Source organism: Myiozetetes cayanensis, unplaced genomic scaffold (genome assembly GCF_022539395.1).
Source record: "Myiozetetes cayanensis isolate MyiCay16 unplaced genomic scaffold, myiCay2020 scf2-11, whole genome shotgun sequence".
In the NCBI taxonomy this organism is placed as follows: domain Eukaryota; kingdom Metazoa; phylum Chordata; class Aves; order Passeriformes; family Tyrannidae; genus Myiozetetes; species Myiozetetes cayanensis.
In genome coordinates this window covers 17,168,821-17,186,825 of record NW_026087411.1, presented here as the reverse complement: position 1 = coordinate 17,186,825, position 18,005 = coordinate 17,168,821, and the positions used below count along the sequence as shown (strand labels likewise).

The 18,005-nt window shown below is 46.2% G+C and overlaps 2 protein-coding genes across 13 annotated transcripts in view; one reads left to right on the top strand and one right to left on the bottom strand.

The window, feature by feature from the left end:
• The window catches only part of CDC42BPA (CDC42 binding protein kinase alpha), a 186,279-nt gene extending 179,114 nt beyond the window's left edge, over positions 1 to 7,165 (top strand). For all 11 annotated transcript variants that reach the window (XM_050316010.1, XM_050316009.1, XM_050316008.1 and 8 more), the window contains 3 exons: positions 393 to 510; positions 1,374 to 1,531; positions 2,255 to 7,165. In XM_050316010.1, coding sequence (XP_050171967.1) covers positions 393 to 510; positions 1,374 to 1,531; positions 2,255 to 2,386 — 408 coding nt within the window. In that variant the 3' untranslated portion in view covers positions 2,387 to 7,165. The remainder of the gene's footprint in view (positions 1 to 392; positions 511 to 1,373; positions 1,532 to 2,254) is intronic.
• Positions 7,166 to 10,158: 2,993 nt separating this feature from the next.
• The window catches only part of LOC126640324 (protein stum homolog), a 224,107-nt gene continuing 216,260 nt past the window's right edge, over positions 10,159 to 18,005 (bottom strand). For both annotated transcript variants that reach the window (XM_050316017.1, XM_050316018.1), the window contains 7 exons: positions 17,774 to 17,855; positions 16,308 to 16,401; positions 15,305 to 15,446; positions 13,628 to 13,735; positions 12,833 to 12,898; positions 11,987 to 12,073; positions 10,159 to 11,544 (listed from right to left, as the gene is read on the bottom strand). In XM_050316017.1, the coding sequence (XP_050171974.1) occupies positions 11,251 to 11,544; positions 11,987 to 12,073; positions 12,833 to 12,898; positions 13,628 to 13,735; positions 15,305 to 15,446; positions 16,308 to 16,401; positions 17,774 to 17,855 (873 nt within the window). In that variant the 3' untranslated portion in view covers positions 10,159 to 11,250. The remainder of the gene's footprint in view (positions 11,545 to 11,986; positions 12,074 to 12,832; positions 12,899 to 13,627; positions 13,736 to 15,304; positions 15,447 to 16,307; positions 16,402 to 17,773; positions 17,856 to 18,005) is intronic.

Here is an 18,005-nt window from a genome sequence, read left to right as displayed (position 1 = left end):
CACAAATGATGGCATCAAAGAGATAAATTTTAATAAGATCCTCGGAAGCTTGTGTTCAGAAATAAGGCATTATGCAATATAACTTGAATATATCTGTAGCAGCTTAATTAGGCTTGCAAACCATCCTTTCAAGGAAATTCTTGATCTATTGGACACATTCTTTCAGTTGTCTGCATATGTCCATGTAATTCAGCACTTCACTACTGCGTTGCGCGTGCTGCCAATCTCTGCACTAAACTGCAGAATGTTATTTTGCAAATTTTGCTGACTTGCTGCCCAGATATTCGGCTCTGGTAAGGTTGGGGTTTTGATGTGTTTTGGGGCCTGCCTTCGTAGCACCCAAGGTTGGGCCGACAGTCAATGAGTAAGCGTGTCGTGTGTCTGCATTTCAGAATCTTCGGCCTCAGGAAAGCCGGACGGTGTTCAGTGGCTCTGTCAGTATCCCGTCGATCACGAAATCCCGCACGGAGCCGGGACGGTCGATGAGCGCGAGCAGCGGGTTAGCAGCACGTAAGCAAACAGAGTTGTGTTGCTTTGGGGTCTGTGCACAAGTATTTTAGGGAAAGGGCTGCCTGCTTGCAGTTTGCTTCTGTCCATGCTGGTAGGGATTTTCAGGAGTGATGGCTGACTGTTCCTGCTGAGGGCAAGCGGAGTGTTTTAGTCTTGCTTTCGAAGGAGCACATGAATAAGCAGGTAGCATTTTTGAGAGCCCCAGATTATTAATTTGTCAAGTTTTTAGAATTGACATTAGAATTAAAATTACGTCCTTAGCCTTGGGACTACGTTTCTCATGCTTAAGTGTTTTAGATCAGTGACAAGTTGTTCACAAGCTCTGTGGTTATTGACTTTGTGCTGAATTGTGTAGAACTCTTGATGCCTCTCTTGCTGCTAGTGCAAAGAGAAAGGAATAGAAAACTGTCTGCTGGAATAGAAGAGCTGCAATGGATTGGAAACACATTTCTAGTGCTGCCATGCTGTCTGTGTGCCACAGTCAGCACAGTGACATGGGCCGAGACCAGGCAAGGGGCTAAGTAACAGACCATGTGCAAATAGAGGCAAAGCTGGTGTCCCAGCCTTTCTGGTTTTTCCCTCCCTGTGGCACATGCTGTGTTCACTGCACGTTGCCAGCTTTGTCAGGAACACACTGACTCTGTCTGTCCTGAGTAAAGTGTTCTGAGGCTAACATGCCAAGGAAGGGACTGGAGAATCCATAGGAAAAACTGCAGCAGGCAGCAGACAAGATAAAAGCCCACATAGCATCTTGGGACACACTGGAGGAAAGCAGAAGTAACCAGAGAAACAGCTAAACAAATTTCTGCTGTGTTAGGAAGGCATCTGTCCATGATACAGTTTGATTCCTCCGTGTGTTTTAGGATCGTCTGCACAGAACGGGAGTGCTTTGCGCAGGGAATTCTCAGGAGGGAGCTACGGAGCGAAGCGTCAGCCTATGGCATCACCCTCAGACGGGTCCTTATCCTCTGGTGGCCTGGACCAAGGCAGCGATGCACCAACAAGGGACTATGAGCGAGAGGTGAGTGACAGGAGAAACTTTAAGTGTCTTGGTAAACATGGGGAAGTTTGTTTTACGTGGGAGGGTCCAATCTGAAGTTGGCCAGCAGAACTTCCCCAACCCATTTTCTTACCAAGGAGTGTGAAAATTAGAGATCACAGATTTTTTTATGGTGCTGAATATATCCTGCCAGTTGAAGCTGTGTCATGGTTTGGACAGAAAGCAACTGTCAAGCCAGATTCAAGCTCAGACAGAGTTGTATTCTACTGTACTCTGGAAGGTCCAACTGGAGTAACTTGAGAGGATGCTTTTGATTGATGTCCTGGGTGTGACATAGAAGAGTTAGCTGTGAGGAGACCTGTACCACAAAGATTCCTCATTTAAGTGCAAGAGCATCTCAGATGATAATCTGTGAAAAGACAGGAGCTGTTATAGCTTCACAGGCAACCTGAACCTCTGCTGGTCAAGCAGCCCTTGGCAACACGCAGACTGCCAGAATCCCAGCAGTGCTGTGTACTTATGTCAGCACCACTTATGCCTTCTGAAAGCAGTGATGGGCCACTTACTCTTGTGTCTCCCTAAACCAGGAAATTCTGAGAAGAAAAAATCCCTCCGTATTTTTGGACACAAGCCAAATCTGCAGAGGTCTTTGTATCCAGTCACCTGTTGCTCAGACAGCCTCAGTCAGTCTCAAACTTGCCATCCTCTTACTTACTTGTGTTCTTGTGTGTCTTTGGACTGCAGGACTCTGACTCTCCAAGACACTCTACGGCATCAAACAGCTCCAACCTCAGCAGCCCTCCCAGCCCGATTTCTCCTCACAAGACCAAGAGCCTCTCCCTGGAGAGCTCTGACCACGTGAGTTGGGACTCATGAACTGCTTCAGCATTCAGATTTGACATCACATCAGCTTGCTGTCCCCATGGCTGTCCCCTTCACTTGCTCCAGTTTCACCTTCATCATCCTAACCCTCCTCATTCCCTGTCTGAAAGTGATCTGGGAGTGGGGTACAGAGGAAGGTAAAAGCTGGTTGTCTTCAGCACTGTGCGGCACTGCCTCACCCTCCCTTCCCCAGATTTGACAGCAGCAAATGAGCAAAGCTAGGGTGTTGGTAAATATCAGATGCTGTAGATTTGTATTAGCGTTGGTTTCATTTTTGTGGTTACAGCTGCTTCATTTTTAAAGACATATTTATCCCACTCCCACTTCCCAAAAGGTAGCGTAAGTAGACCAGACCAGTATCAATAAGAGACAATTCAGAGGGATTTTGTTTTCATACAATAGCTCATTGTACTGTACAAAAGTAGCACAGAGACCCCTTCCCCTGCATGGGGAATGATCAGTATGTCAGAGGCACATAAAAGCTTTCAGCCACCACGTTTGAATGTCAATCTGATTGTCGCCAGCAAATCCTTATTGATTAAAATGATGCATATTTTACTACAGTACAGAGTTTAAATAAATACGCAGATGTTAGAGTAAAATACGTATGTATATATTCAAAGAAGAAAAGCATTGTGTATGCAGCAGAAGATGGATGCTTATTTAAGAGAGCCTTTAATTTAAGATTTGTGTTGTCCCTGTTTTCATGCTCGGTAATATACAGACTCGGAGGCCTGGCCTAAAACCTTCCGCAGGACACAATTTCTGTTTGCGCGGCGCTCGCTGCGCTGCCGGGAGAGGCCCCTGCAGTGCTTTCACAACACTTCTTTACTTCTGGCCGTAGCATAACTGAAGCTGTAATTCTTACTTTCGTGTTAATCCCCATCCTTTGCAAAAATGACAACAATTGGAAGCAACCCCCTGCCCCGACAGCCAAGGGCCCCGGTCAGCCCGGCGGCTGCCCCGGTTCCGTGCGTTCTGGCTGTGCAGCTGGAGCCTTGCAGCATGCTACAGGAGAGGTCCTTCAGGCAGCAAGGAAGTTCAATGCAGCAGGATTCAGCAGGAAAACTGTTTCCCTGGGTCAGCCTTTGAGCAGGTTTAACTCGGAAGAGAGCAATCTTCCACATCTCCTTGACCATCCCTAAACAGAAAACTGTTACTGTTGTTACCAAATACTAGATGCTAATACACATCAGCCAAACGAGTGCCCTTAGCCCAAAGCTGGTCCTGGCTGGCTTTGCTGTCACTGTAGCAACGAAGAACCTTGAAGACTGACCTCACACTGTTCACACTGTGGTAGTCGGAGATGCCTCGTGACCCAAAACTGCCGCGCTGGCAAGGTTGGTTTTCCTCTCCCTCCCTACTCGTGCTGTGGGTTTGTGCAATTTGCCGTTGTTTCTATGTGCTCACCTGCTGTTTGGTTCCAAAAGCAGGGCAGGTTGGAGGGCAGAAAGTGTTGCTGTGGAAGACAGAGCCCTCCGAAGTCGCAAAAATAAATAAAAAGCTGAAGCTGGTCACGCAGTCAACAGAATAAAATGACAAACTGATGTACAAATGGATGGTAAGAGGAAGATTTCTCTTTAGTTAGCAGGGCAGATGCGTTCTTCATTTGGGAGTGTGTTCAAATGAGCCTCTCTTCTCAGTAGTATCGTTGCTGACTTTATACTATGACCATACTCGAACACGCAAGGGCTTTTTGTACTTAGAATACTGGTTTTTGTGGGTTTCGGAAACTTGTTATTGCTCTTATTAAGCCATTCCATATTCTTGCAGTCAGCAGTTATGTAGTGTTCCGCCCACATAGAGATGTTTGGAGTTTTCCATTTTCTGTTTTCCCTAATAGAACTTATAGGTAAGTAAGTTCAAACCATGTACAGTAATTTCCAGGTATGATCTAAGTGTGATATAGGGAACAAGACACAGATCATCTAATCCATTTAATCATGCTGGGTCTCCTAGGTAAGATTTCTCTTTCACTCTGAATCAAGAGGTTTGTCCAAGTTTAAGCTCATTCAATGTTATTTTGGGACAGGAATTCAAGAAATTGTTGTGGAAACCATCATATCAAAAACCTGTCTCTCTCCTCTTTGGGTATTTCAGAGTAGCAAGCTGGTTGTGTTGTTTTGTTTTCACTTCAAAGCTACTACTTTTGCAAGCCTGGCATTTGAAATTAAAAGCTTTAGCAAAGAGCTAAGCACTTGAAAGTAATTCCTCCCAGAAAATTTTATGTATTTCTGAGGAACAGATAGGCAGGGCGTTATTGGCATTATTAAAATTCCACATCAGCTTCTTTTTAAAGGCTGCATATTGCTTCAAGTATAGCCACTGCTTTTTCCCCACAAGTCCCTTGTTTTGGTGAAGCATGTCCACACTTTTCAAAGCCTTTGCAGACTAGTTTGTATTTACTGTATGTTGTATTTAAACAATAATCTTATTTTGATGTTGAGAGAAGGCATTTAAACAGCAGTCACTGAAGACAGAGCAGCCTGCGTGACAGTCCCCTGAGAGAGGGTCACAGGATCTTTTTTTGTGGATTTTTTTTTTTGCAGTTGTGCTAAAGCTCTATCTGAAAATAGAACCCAAAGAGCCACGACACAGCAAACAATTAAATCAAGTAAACCTCAGTGTTTACTCCATTACAGTGCCTGCAATCTCTTGATATCAAAACCTGACATTTTCAGGCAGAGGGTAGGTCAGCTGTGTTACAACACTAAGCTCCAGAGGATGAGAGCTGCACAGGCCTACACTGTTTGTACACTACAATTTCTAAGCCTTGGCAGTCTCCTTTAGGATTACTGTATTTAATTATTACTTTGGTACTGTACATTTTTATACACGTCTGTCCAAAAGAGAAACAGCAACTGTTCTCTCAGTTGAAAAGCAAATGACCACATCACTTATTAGAAAAGAGGAAAATTGTCCTGGGACTTACATAGTTTTATATATTTGGGGACCATTTGATTACAGACTCAATTTTAAACCACGCTCATCTTTCTTTGGTTGGTATGCATACTGCAGCTGAGCTTTTTTTTAAATACTCATTGGGCTAGGAAAAGTAACTTGGTCATTTGAACTGTAAGACTCTTGACTGGTATCTCCAAGACAGTTGTCTCCCCAGGTTTGATGTTTGCTCCTTTGCACTGTAGCACTGCTTCAACTTCACGGTTTGAGGGCTGTGTTTTGTTCAGGGAGCTTAAAATCTCCCACTGCATTTCTGACTGTAGCTCATGTTCTCTGTACACAGTATGTATCTAGATGATTTTTTTTCCTTTTGGCTGAGACTGAAGGTGTTTGTTTGCATTTTTGACAGTGCTTAAAACAGATGGGTTGTTGGGGTTTCGCATTTTTTTAATCTCTTTTGATGGCAACAAGGATCTGAAGCCAGATTCAGGCAGCTACTAAGGATTCCAGGTTATAGAATGGAGTAAGTTTGGTAAATAGTTTTCCCCTGCACGTGTGCACACACACAGATAATGTGGCTTCCTTCCGCATTTCATAAACCCAAAAGCAGGGTTATAGTACTCTCTTCTCTCTTGCCTTTGGCCTGTAGAAGACAACTGGTGGTTTGAAAAAAAACATTCCTGAGGCTGTGGTGAAGTAGTTGCTTCTTTTCCCCTCCAGTAGTTGCTGTGGCTTGTTACAAATGTGCATTTTGCCCATTTAAATGAGTTTCAAAACTGAGTCAGGAATGTTCTCTCTTTGATTTGATTCTGATGAAATTACAAGCCAGGTGTTTTATTCTCAGGTATATGGCAGAGGGAAGTTAAGGGTCTTGTCATACCAAAAAAGTCCAAAAATTATAGTTTATTTATAGAATCATAGTTTTAACTGCATCTAACTGGTTCACAGCATGTGCCACCCTTTCAAAACAGAACAGTTGGATCATGAACACAGAAACAGATTCTGGCACCATGTTGTCTTGCATGGCCAGACCCTGAATGACAGGACAAACATGCTCTTGGGTGGAAAAAGGGTTTCTTTTCCATTTTTTGAATACTAATTTTAAATAAATGCATTAAGGGTAACATTTATTACAGTGCAAGTATCCACAGCTCCTGAGCCTCTTGGTCTGAGAATCAAAGCGGCACAGGGTAACTCCTGCTGTGGGTTCTTTTGTTAGTACAGGTCAGTTCCATGGAGGAACTGGGACAACTTCCTGCACTAACACAAAATGCACTCTGTGTGCACTTTGTGTTCACACTTTATTTGATAAACACCCCTAGAAACCGCTCTGCTGCAGGCTTTCCTGTCCAAATTCCAACTCTACTCTCTCATTCCAGCCGCAGCTCAGTACAACCTGTTTTTATTCTGCATTTTAAAAAAGTCTCATCCACAGGGAAGAAATCCACAAACAAACCAGTGTTGGTATTTCAGAGCAATTATACCTGCCTTTTTATGTATGACAGTTTCATATCATTTATTTTTAAAATATGTTTTTTAGGTTTTTCATTGTAATATTATTGTACAGTTTTGCATGGCATAGATGTAATCACTTTTTTGTTTTAGAGTATAAAAGCTGACAAGTGTGCGTGTGGGGGAAAGATTCTGCTTTTTGCCTCTTCTCACTCTTTTGTTTAATGCCCTCAGTGTTGTAGGGGACATTGTAAGAGATTCTCTGCTACAGAACAATGATGTAGATTCTTTTGCACAGAAATATTTAAGGTGGAAAAGTCAACAATGTAAAAATGACTTACCGCCAATATTTTATGTTGGTAACACACTTAATATTAACCTACTTTGATGTACTGCAATAAAACAGGGAACTGTTAGAAATGCAGATGTTTTGTCTTTTTTTCCTACCTCCCCATGTTAAGCTTTGAGGAGGAAGTGGAAATGGGAATAATGGTATTCTTGATGTTAAAACCAGCGTGTTGTAACAATTCTGCACAAGTGCACAGTGGGAAGAAAAGGAATAAGTGAGAAAATAAATTTACCTTTAACAGTTTTCAGAAAAAGTAACCAGATCCTTTTGTAAAATACAAAAGTGAAGTCAGCTTATACTTTGCTCTATTGAACTTCATCAGCTATAGTTTTCTTCACCTTTATCTTGGGTCATCTGTGATGACCTAAAAAAGGGGTAGTTTTATAACTGATGTTCCTTCTTCATTTGTAGTTACACATCAAATGGTCCAGCTGTCCTAGTGGTAGAGGCTGTATTCTTACTTAGTTCTGAGCTACCAACATCAAATTGACTTTCATACATTTATAAGTACCTGTGAAGTTCTGTGAGTGCCCTGACCCTTTCACATCATTCACCACTTCCTCAGCCTGGAATTTTCTCCACACCAGCAATTGTTACTTCATCTTCCTCTTCATTCATTACCCTGTTGGTATAATGTTGGAAATGGCCTCATTGTGCCAGGGGAGATTTACATACTAGGAAAAATTTCTTCACAGAAAGGCTTGTGAAGCATTGGAACAGGCTGCCCAGGAGAAGTGGTGGAGTCACCGTCCCTGGAAGTGTTCAAAAATATGTGAATATGGCACTTGGGAAGGTGGTGGTTCTACATTGATGGCTGGACTTGATGACCTTAGAGGTCTTTTCCAACCGTAATGATTCTGTGATAAATCCTAGCTTTGATCACATGCTCAGTCACTCCCCCTGCAGCAGAAACACAGGACTGTGCTGTTACTGATCCCTGCCAGCCTCGCAGCCTGGGCATTCTCCTGTTATCAAAGACTACCAGCAATCACCTCCAAGGAAGTCATCACAATTCCCACTTCTTCCATGGCCACAGGTTACCCTACTCCTAGGGGTGGATCTAAGCTCATTTAATCCACTGCACGTCTCTCCTGGCTGCTGTAGCTCTGGGAAATACCATATTCCCTGTGCTCTGACTTTTGACTGAGTGCATTAGTTCTGAGTTCCCAGGGGTCCAGTTGCACCATCACAGCTGTGAAGGTCTTGGGAAAGGGGCTTTCTAGTGTAAGGGATTTGGGCATCAGAAAAAGCAGAAAGTCAACTGCATGTTCAGCTCCTGACCAGCTCCTCAGCATTCATTTTCCATTCTGATGCAGCAACCGACTAAAGAAAGAAGGTAGGAAAATCACTGCTAGCTACCACATGTAGCCTGAGTCTCCACACTCTAGAATGGAAAAGCATTGCCTTCAGAAAAGCAGCTTTAACCTCCAGTTTGCCCTGTGGAATAAAGAACTGTTTTCACAAGAGGATTTTTCTAGAACAGAAGCTTGCTGCAGCAGAGAAAAGTCCACATCCTCAACCTACATGTGCAGTTCAAGCAAATGCACTGGCTGGCACAGAGCAAGCAGTGATCGAGTGTTCTTGCTCAGTGTAAAATGTCACAGCTTCTTTGACTTGGAGCCAGAGCACAGTGTTTCTAGCTCACGTTTTCTGCACAGCTGTTACAGTGACACACAATTCCTCGTGTCACAAACCTCTATGGACAAAGCTATAGCCATTATTAATGCTTTCAGAGCGTACACAAAAGGCCAGGAGCATTAGGGACAGGGAGCTCTAATTAACTCTCCTAATAAAGCAACATCTTAGCTTCTGCTACTTGCTACCCTTTCAGCAAATGCAAAACAACTGCACTGTTCAGCCTGACATTATTCTTAAACACAGTTTGTCTCTCAGGAAGGGAGATGTTTGCCAAGAGTTAAAACACTGCTGCCACAGCATGGTATACAGAAGATCTGTGCTCACATGAACAAATGCATACCAGTCTCACCTAGTTGTGCTTACTGGAAAAGTAACCTGTAATGCTTATTTTGCCTTCTTTGCTTTTTAAAAAAAACTGAGAGGGAATTAGATTAGGGGACCTTCAGAGCAAATTCTGAAACTGAAGATTCACGGTCAGTATTTTCAGAGAACTTGCAAAACAACTTTAACATATCAAACAATGTCACTGTTTTTACAGCTGCAAGGTCTAGATGCAAAGGAGGAAAACCAAACCATGTCTATTAGAACTTAAAACAACAAGGAAAGTTACTTAAACAGTATACACTGATAAATAGCTCAGTGCAAAACTATTACTTCAGTGAACAGCAGAGTTAATCTCTAAAGGTTAGGAATAACCTGACCAATATTTTGAATTAAAGAGCACTGGATCTTGCTCTACCAAGTCTTAAATGAAGTGGTTCATATGTTTGTGATGATCTTGGAATAAAGGTAATACAATAACCTGTTTTCCTATTTCTCAGAGGTCCCTCATGAGAGAGACATTTATTCACTTACCTGCTCTTTCCCTCCGGAAGCATCAGCTGTCAGGATTTCTTACGTACTGAAGTTTAAGGTCATACAACCTCTGCATTCCTGGGCTGTGTTAACTGAGTAGGATCAGCTGAACCTGCTGCTGCGTACCTGGCACTTGCTAGATGAGGATACCTGCCTTACTAGCACCAGGTGAGCCTCAGCTCCGCCAGCCTCTCTTTCACAAGGCAAAGAGACCTGTGTTCAGGAGACTAACAGAGGGATTAGAACAAAGGAAAATAAGAAAACAAGTAAATTTCCAGGGATTTTCATGGCCAGACATGTTCAAGCTGATGTTTTTCTGACTCTTGGTAAACTTGTCACTATCACAGTTAGCACTGGTGACACAGCTGCAATGGAAAGATGAAGCCATGAACAGGCCAGAGGTGGATGGCTTTGCAAGGCTAATTCCAAGCCTTTGAGCAAACAACTTCAGCAAGAGGAGACCTGGGAGCTGCTTTGTTTGCTCAGCTCCTGTTTATCCCACAGAGCAGGACGTGGTTCACCTGGCTATTCATTACCACACCAGAAGAAAGAACGAACCACAGGCAGGAGAGGCCACCGCACAAGCACTTGTTTATTGACATTGGGAAGTTGTACAGGTACAGGCTTTGTACAAAAACCTAAGGAAGTAAATTTCCTAGCTTGACTCCAATAGTTGAAAACTGTGCGTCTGGTTTTAAGTGTGTGACATTTCAGCTAAAGCTGGAACTGCTCATGAGAGAGACGACACGTTCATCTGCCTTGCCGTAAGTTCTGCGTTACAGGGAAACAGAGACAGACGAGGTTCTTGGTTAGGAGTCCAGCAAGCAGTTGGTGTCAGCTGTAGCTTATCTAACTTGCCCTCAGGAAAGCTGATACCTACCAGACAGTGAAGAATCCCACTAACTGTGCTCAGATATAGCTCTGTTGGATACATGTTTGACTCCCAGAACTGAGAAGGGTTGTGAGAGTGTGTAAGTGTGTGTGTTTAAAAGAGACTGGCACTCAATTCTTGGATTTTTAAAATATTTCCTATGCTTAGCTTGCAAGCCAAAAAGAGGCAGAAAGCATAAAACTTCGTCCTACTTACACACACATACCCCTTGTATTAAATCAAAATCCAGGAGGGTTCTTAGACTGCCACCACTTGATTTACAAAAATGGGAGGGGAGGTGCTGGATGTGTCTGTGGTAGGGAACACCTTAGTATTTCAATCTATAATTCACAGTATGAAATCTACTTAAATTCCACCTCAGCTTGAAAGAGGGAAGTTTTTTAAAAAACAATTTGTGGAGAATTACAAATAGGTTTCGATATCAAATTCTGCTCTTGTCGTCCTTCCCCTGCTTGTTATAAAGCCCAATGAATATGCAGCCACCATCACAATTTTAAAAATGCATTCAAAGTAGTCAGCTGGTGCCTTGAAACAGCACAGAAGCACTCAAAAGAGTTTCCTGCAAGCTGCGGGCTGTACTGGCAGTCAGTGTAGGACAGACACAGCATGAAAGAACAGCTTTGTCCTTGTGAAACGCACACTTGGCTTCCAGGGCACAGGCTGCTGCATCTCAGAGGATGGAGAGCTGGGGTGCAACACTTGGGAGGCTACAACGCTCTCTGCAAGGCTCAGCTGAGCCGGGCCCTCAGAACAAGGCGTGTTAGTTCATTCCTACTCCTCTGGCTTCTTGCCCCTACTGCTCCAGTATTTGTTATATGCCTCTTGGAACATGTTTTTGCAGGCAATTTTGGCCTTCAGTTTGGTGCAGATCAGGAAGGAGCCCCCCATCTTCCGATGAAGAGAGTAGGTCTCCGCTGGCGGGGGGACAAGCCGATGCTTCAGCATGACTGGGATTAAACCGTGGATCTTTTCAGTGGTGCTTTGGTTGCCAAAATCAAAAGGTTCATCAGATGCAAAAGCCTCTCCCAGAATGAGGACAGCATTTAAGTGGGCATCTTCCATTTCCTGCCCAAAAGGAAAGAGGCATAAATAACATTAACCACCAGGGAGGAAAAGAAATGGTAATGCTATCAGCAGCAGCTCAGAGAAATAACTAGACATGCCCACACCAAAGGTAACCTCGAGCCCCCAGTTTTGAGCAGTTAAACCTTCCAGGAGATCATCTATTCAGTCATGAAATTTCAGGAGCTGTCACCACCTGCAGGATCTTGCTGGGGGAAAAAAGGAAGGACAGTGGGTTTGGGGCTACCTGTATCCTCATTACTCTTCCTGCTCTCAAAAGGAAGTGAGACCAAAAGCCAAATCATTTTTATCCTCTTTCATCCTTATCAGCAGGGCTTTTGGGCTGACATTGGCTTTTACCATATCAAGAAATCTGGGGAAGTTCACAGACCCACAACAACCTTATCTGTGGCCAACACTAAAATCAGATCGTTCTGCTCCATACCTTGATTTCATAGCCAGTGAGGAATTTCATTTCAATGGACTTCTTCAGTACTCTCTCTCTGTCCATGTCAGCAGCTGCCTTGATTACCTGAATAGGAGGAATACTTTCAGGTGGGCTAGGAGATGACTGAAAAACATTTTGAGTACAGGACTACTACACAGACCACGGGCACACATTAACACACGCTGCCCAATCGCTTCCTTGCCTCTGCCCTCATCTTCAGGGGTCTGTATGTTGGCCAAGTTAAGAGCTATTGGCAAAAAGATACAGCTGATGGCTCTTCCCAGTAGGGCTACACAGAGCCCAGAGAGTGTAAGGGACAGCAAAAAAGCTTCACAAATCAGTCAGTCCCTTCCCCAGTGAAATAGCAGAGCCAACTGTGAGACACTTTAGGTGACAGCTGTGGGCCCTGGCAGCTCGACTGTCAAGTGCAGAACATGGTGATCACAAAGGAAGCACGTATGACTTCACATCAATGTGTGTGTCTGTAAGCAAGCTAGAAATCACAGGAAGGGGCAGGGAAAAGAACAAGCAATTCCTGAAAAGCCTCATAAAAAAATCATAGAATTCTGAGTGCTCTGGTACACCCTGCTGCCTGAGTCTCACAGTAAGCAACACTGCAGTCCACGTTTGTCATGCAGTGTGAACACCCAAACCCAGAGAGCCAGCAGCTTGCAGCAGACATGCAATGGTAAGGGATGAAACAGGAAGCAAGATCTCTCTCTTGCCTCCAAGCCCTGTTCTCTCCACACCCAAAGTGGATTTGAGTACAAAGTGATACAGCTAACAGATAAGAGTATTTGCAAAATCAGGTGCAGCACTCTAAGACACAGTGCAAGTCCTCACCTCTATGTAGACATCTGTGAACTTCTCGTTAAACCCTCGTGTTGCTCCGAAGTCCAGCAGGGCCACCTGAAAATGGACAAACCCATCATACCAGTCGACCACTCCGGCAGAGCCTGATCTTTAGAATGTTCCTGATGTCTTAAGAAAACTCAGCTGGCTTTCCCAGCCAGCTTTCCCAGCACTTTCCTCTGCAGCTCAGCTGCCCCTGACTCCTTTATTCCCTGACTGCAGCCCGGACAGCGTGCTGGCACGTGGCCAAGGAATGGCCAATGCTCACACTGTCACACCTGCTCCACTCATAACCTCCAGCACAGAACCTTTTCCCAGCACTTTCCAACACAGACCTCAGGAATGAACAAACAATTCCTTCTGCCCTGCAGGGCACAAAGAGGCAGCCAAACCAACAAGCAGGACATCCACAATTGCTACCCTTCCAGCACAGCACAAGACGAAAGCATTCAGCTGAAGAATCCTGGGGTCAGGTGTGTCCTGGTAGAGTCCTGCCAGCTGCAACTTCCCAGTGGCCACCTTCAAAACAAGCCCTAAGGAAGTAGCTGTGATGGGAACTAGGGCCAAAGACAGGCAGCCAAGGTTACAGCAGCCCTGCTCTCCTACCCAGACCAAGCCAAGGCAAGTGGCAAAGGGCAGGTTTCCCTGTCCTATCTGCCTATGCATCAAGGACAGGAATCTGAGAGAATCTCAGTAAGGGCTCATTAAACTCTGGGAATGGAGAATAATCAAAAGCTGGTGAAAACCAGCCCTTGTACAGGCACAGCTGCAGCTGCTTGGGCTTACCTTGTGCAACTGTGGGTCATAGAAGAAGTTGGACCAGTTTGGGTCAGTCTGCATGTACCGGAACTCAAACACCTCCCGCAGACACAGGACAAGGATGTTGTGACAGATCTTGAAAAGCAAGGAAAGAAAGAAACAAGTCAGAAGGGCAGCAAGCCCAACTCACATATATAACTTACAACAGGGATCACATCACCACACTGGCAGGAACAATCTGCTCTACGCTGCAGAACTCCTGCAGAGTGCTGAAGGAGCACCTCTCAGCAACTCCCAGCCCACACCTGCCATGGGACACCCTTAGCACCCAGCACAGATGCCAAGCAAGTTTCACATCAGCTCGAGCTGTAGTTTGTATCAGCCCCTGGATGTGCCTCCAGAGAACCCGGCAGCTGAGAACAGCAGGCTCCAGTACTGATCCAACTGCACATGTCTTGGCCCTGCCTTTTAACTTCCCAGCACTGACTGTGCACTTGGTTGTTGCAAGAATGGTAATCTTGCATGATATACAGACCCACCATGTGCTCCTCAGCCAAGTCTTCTGCTGGGCTCAGCACTGATCCAGCTTGAGGGAGGAGCAGCAAACCTACACCTTGGGACTGACGGGCAAGGGAAGTAAGAGTAGCAGTCCTTGAGGAGCCCACTGCTGAATTACATACCACAGCAGAGCTTTTCTGGACAATAGTTATGCTGGAGCCTGCTCAGCAGAATTGCCAGTCTCATTCTGTCCTTTTTCAGCTTCTGCAAAGCTGAGTGAAACATCATTTCTGAGAGAGAAGGAGGAGAGCAATATATGCAAGCCAGACCCTGCTCCAGGACACTGCCATTTGGGTCAGAAGGCAGAGGGGCAGCCAGGCCCAGCTGCTTATAGGAAAGAAGGACTGGTCCTGCAGCAACACCCCACCTCACAGCCTTTAAAAATCAGTCCTGATGATACAGCTCATCAGAGGGGACAGTCCCCAAGAACAGGCAGCCAGCTCTGGCATAGCTTCAAATCTAATGGGACACTGAGATCTGTTAATCAAACAATACTCTGCCCTCTTCCCTACTGACCTGCTAACAGCTGACAGCTCACACAAAGAAACACAAACACACCAAATACCAGGACAGTTATTTCTGCTGCTAGAACAGCTGCTTGTCCCACAGCCCTCCAATCCCTTGCTATATTGAGCACCAACGCCTACCCATGCCCACATCCCCCCCTCCTGTTTACTGGAGGTACTTTCCCAGCAGCCCTGTGCAGCGCACGTCAGTCCCGCAGGGGGAGGTGACACCCAAGTGCTTGCACTGAGATGATTCTGCACTCCTGCCCAAAAGAGCAGCTGCACAAGACCCCTTTCTCCTTTCTGACAATCCTTCCCAAACTTAAGGTCTTCAGAAACAGGGCATTACACAGCTAAGCTACCTCCCCTTCAGCCGCCCTTGCGATTCATCCCCTCCAATCCCTCCCTGCTGAATGCTGGTGCCTGCAAGGCCCAGACCAGCTTGGAGAGACCCCAGTGTCACTGCCACAGTCCCTAAAAAGTAGTCTTCCTAGAGGCTCCAGATGGTCCCTGACTCCAGCCCTGCTTTGCCCTGCTCAGGGTTTGCCCTGCCATGAAGTGTCCCCTTGGTGTGCCAGTCCCCAGGCAGGCCAAGCTCGCCGCTCTGAGCGAGGGCAAAAGCATAACCTGCCCACATTACCTCATTTCGAATCTCCTGGCTCAGCCCTACAGCTTGATCCAAGGGAAAGCCAGATACCAGCTCTGTGGTCAGGACATGCTTGCTGCACAGCTCATCTACTACTCTTGGGACATAGAAAAAGGGATCGTCCTTCAGCAGCTCCCTAGGGACAGAGAAAGGAGAAGAAACGGTTAGGAGTCCTGAGAGCAGACAGATCTCTCGGCAACAGCTCACCCGGCCCTTCACCAGCCTCTCCCCACACCCTGGATGGGGCTGCCAGGATATGTTTTCCTCAGCAGTTACAGTAGGGATTAAGTCAGCAGAAAACATGCCAGGGACTTGCAGCTGCTGCCAGCTCCTGAGGTCATGTCTCCTGCCAGAGCAGGGATGTTAGGAGGGCTCCAGGCTGGTACATCAAGGGGCATTGGGCTCTTTTGTTCACCCCACTTGGCTTCAGGGCCAGACTGCACACATGGAAGAAATGGGCTTTGCCAAGGGGAGCAATTCCACAGGGGCAGTTCTGCAGCAGGACAGGAAGGGTGCCCAGCCTCCAGCAGCTCTCTGTCATCCAGCCACCATGTAAAAACAATCCAGACCCCACTGCTACGGCAAGCTAAGGGAGCAAGCAGTAGTAGTGGTGGTAGTTACTGTAAGAGCTGAACTGAAAAACCTCCTAGGTTTTTCTGAAGGATGGGAGAAGTTCACAACAGGCTGGCATAAGTGCACACACAACAGCACTGCAACCCATCCTCAGGAGTTACTGCAGCACCTTCATATGTGGCAAAACAGACAAGCTTGCACTGGAGGAGAGAGGATACGCTATCACATTTCAGCTGACTGAGTACATGCCTGGCTCAGGCAAGGTGGTAATTCCAGGGGACAGCCTGCAACAAACACGCACCCTTCTCCTGAGCCACATGGCAGGGCACGCATTCACCTCCCCCCCATCCCTGAAGTTAAGCAACCCCTGCTGTGTTTCTCACACACGCAGACAGGGGGGTTGAAAGCAATGGTGTGAACATACTGGAATTTCCTTGCACAGGCAGCTTCTCTCAGGTAGTCACACTCCAGGGCCAACTCTCTGCTCACGACTTTGATCAAGTGCTCAGGGAACAAACCTGAAGGTCGAACAGGAGAAGAGAGAACAGACTTAGAGAAAAGGACCCCCTCAGGCTGTGCTTTCCAGAGCTGCACCTGAGGAGCAACTGCTATCCAGCCAGCTCTGAGCTGAAAAGTACAAGAAGCCTCAAAGAGCCAAAGCATATTTCCAACTAAATACAGGGTCTGCAGTGATCCCAGGCCAAGGCTACACAGCTGCTCCTAAGTCAAGGTATGTCCACACCACTGTCCTTGTGCAGCAGAGCTCCATCCTCCCCCAGCTCCCACCCCACAGCCCAAGCTGTACGTTCATGCTACTGGCATGGCTGTGCAGAGGCACACACCGAATAGAAGCATCCAAACACCAGCCTGGGCAAAAGCAACAAGAAAAGACTCAAAACCGTGCCTGCCTACAACTGGGAGCAGGCACTGCCAGGCAGAAACAGCATGACTAATACGTGCAGCAGCAGCACGTAGCCAGGGCCTGAGTTGCCAAGTCTAGTCTTCTTTCTCTCGAAGCTGGAAAACCACTCTACCTCTTGGGACAGGCAGCTGGGGCTGCAGCAGCCTCTGCAGGGCCCTGCCCAGCCACCAGAGAGAACAGGCCCCGATTTTGTCAGCACCCAGACTGATTTTAAAGCAGCATTTGTACAGTCCCACTAGGATTTACAGCTGCTGCAGGCAGGTATGTGGAAAAGTTAAGTCCTGCATTCCCTGTGGGAAAAGAGACTTATCCATGTGCTGGGACACTGAGTAAGTTCCAAGTCTGACACTTCTCCACAATTGTGACTGGAAAGAACAGAGAACAACTAGGAAGAGCAGCAAATAGCAGATGTGGAGGGCTAGAAGAAAATTGGAGAAGTATGAGTTCTGCCAAACATACAAGAAAATAATAGGGATAAAGGAAGACTACCTAACCTGAACACTGCCCACGCTTCATGCCTATAAAGGCAACAAAAGTGAGTACTCCCAGGCACATTATGCTCTGCCAAGAATCCCTGTGGGTCCTTTCCTATAGTGCAATATTACTCTGGCAAGTGTGTGCACATGCGTGGCGGGGAAAAACACCACAGGTGCACTGGGTGGACACTGCATAAGGCACATGCCCAGCAAAGGCAGCAACAGCTCTGCAGCAGGAGAGGGCACCAGAACATGGCTCCCTAAGTTGGCCTTGTACCCTCTGCCTACATCCACTACCTCTCCTGCTTTCTGCAGGAAATCCGCTCCTGGGCAGAGTTAGTAATTCTTAAGTCCTTTCCCCCATTTCCTTGAGGCTGTGTCCTCCCTCCAGTCTCTGGAGGCACACATGCAACACACTGCTGTAAATGGGTTGGCAGAACTCAAACTGCACCAGTGGGAACACAGGGCCTGCCAGGCTCTCTGTCTTTTTACCTTCAGGGAGAATATTGCTCATGCTCAGCACAGTCATCAGGTTGTTAACATCACTGGTGATGCTCTGGGCAACTCCGGGATACTGTGGGACAGAATGGGACAGAGGGGTAGTGAGACCAGACGACCTGGTTGTACAGGGCAAGAAAAAAAACACCTTCCAGCTGATCCACTGACCCCCACACCACAGCCACCTGCAGCCTGGCAATGAGCCAGGGCACACCTGAGCCACACA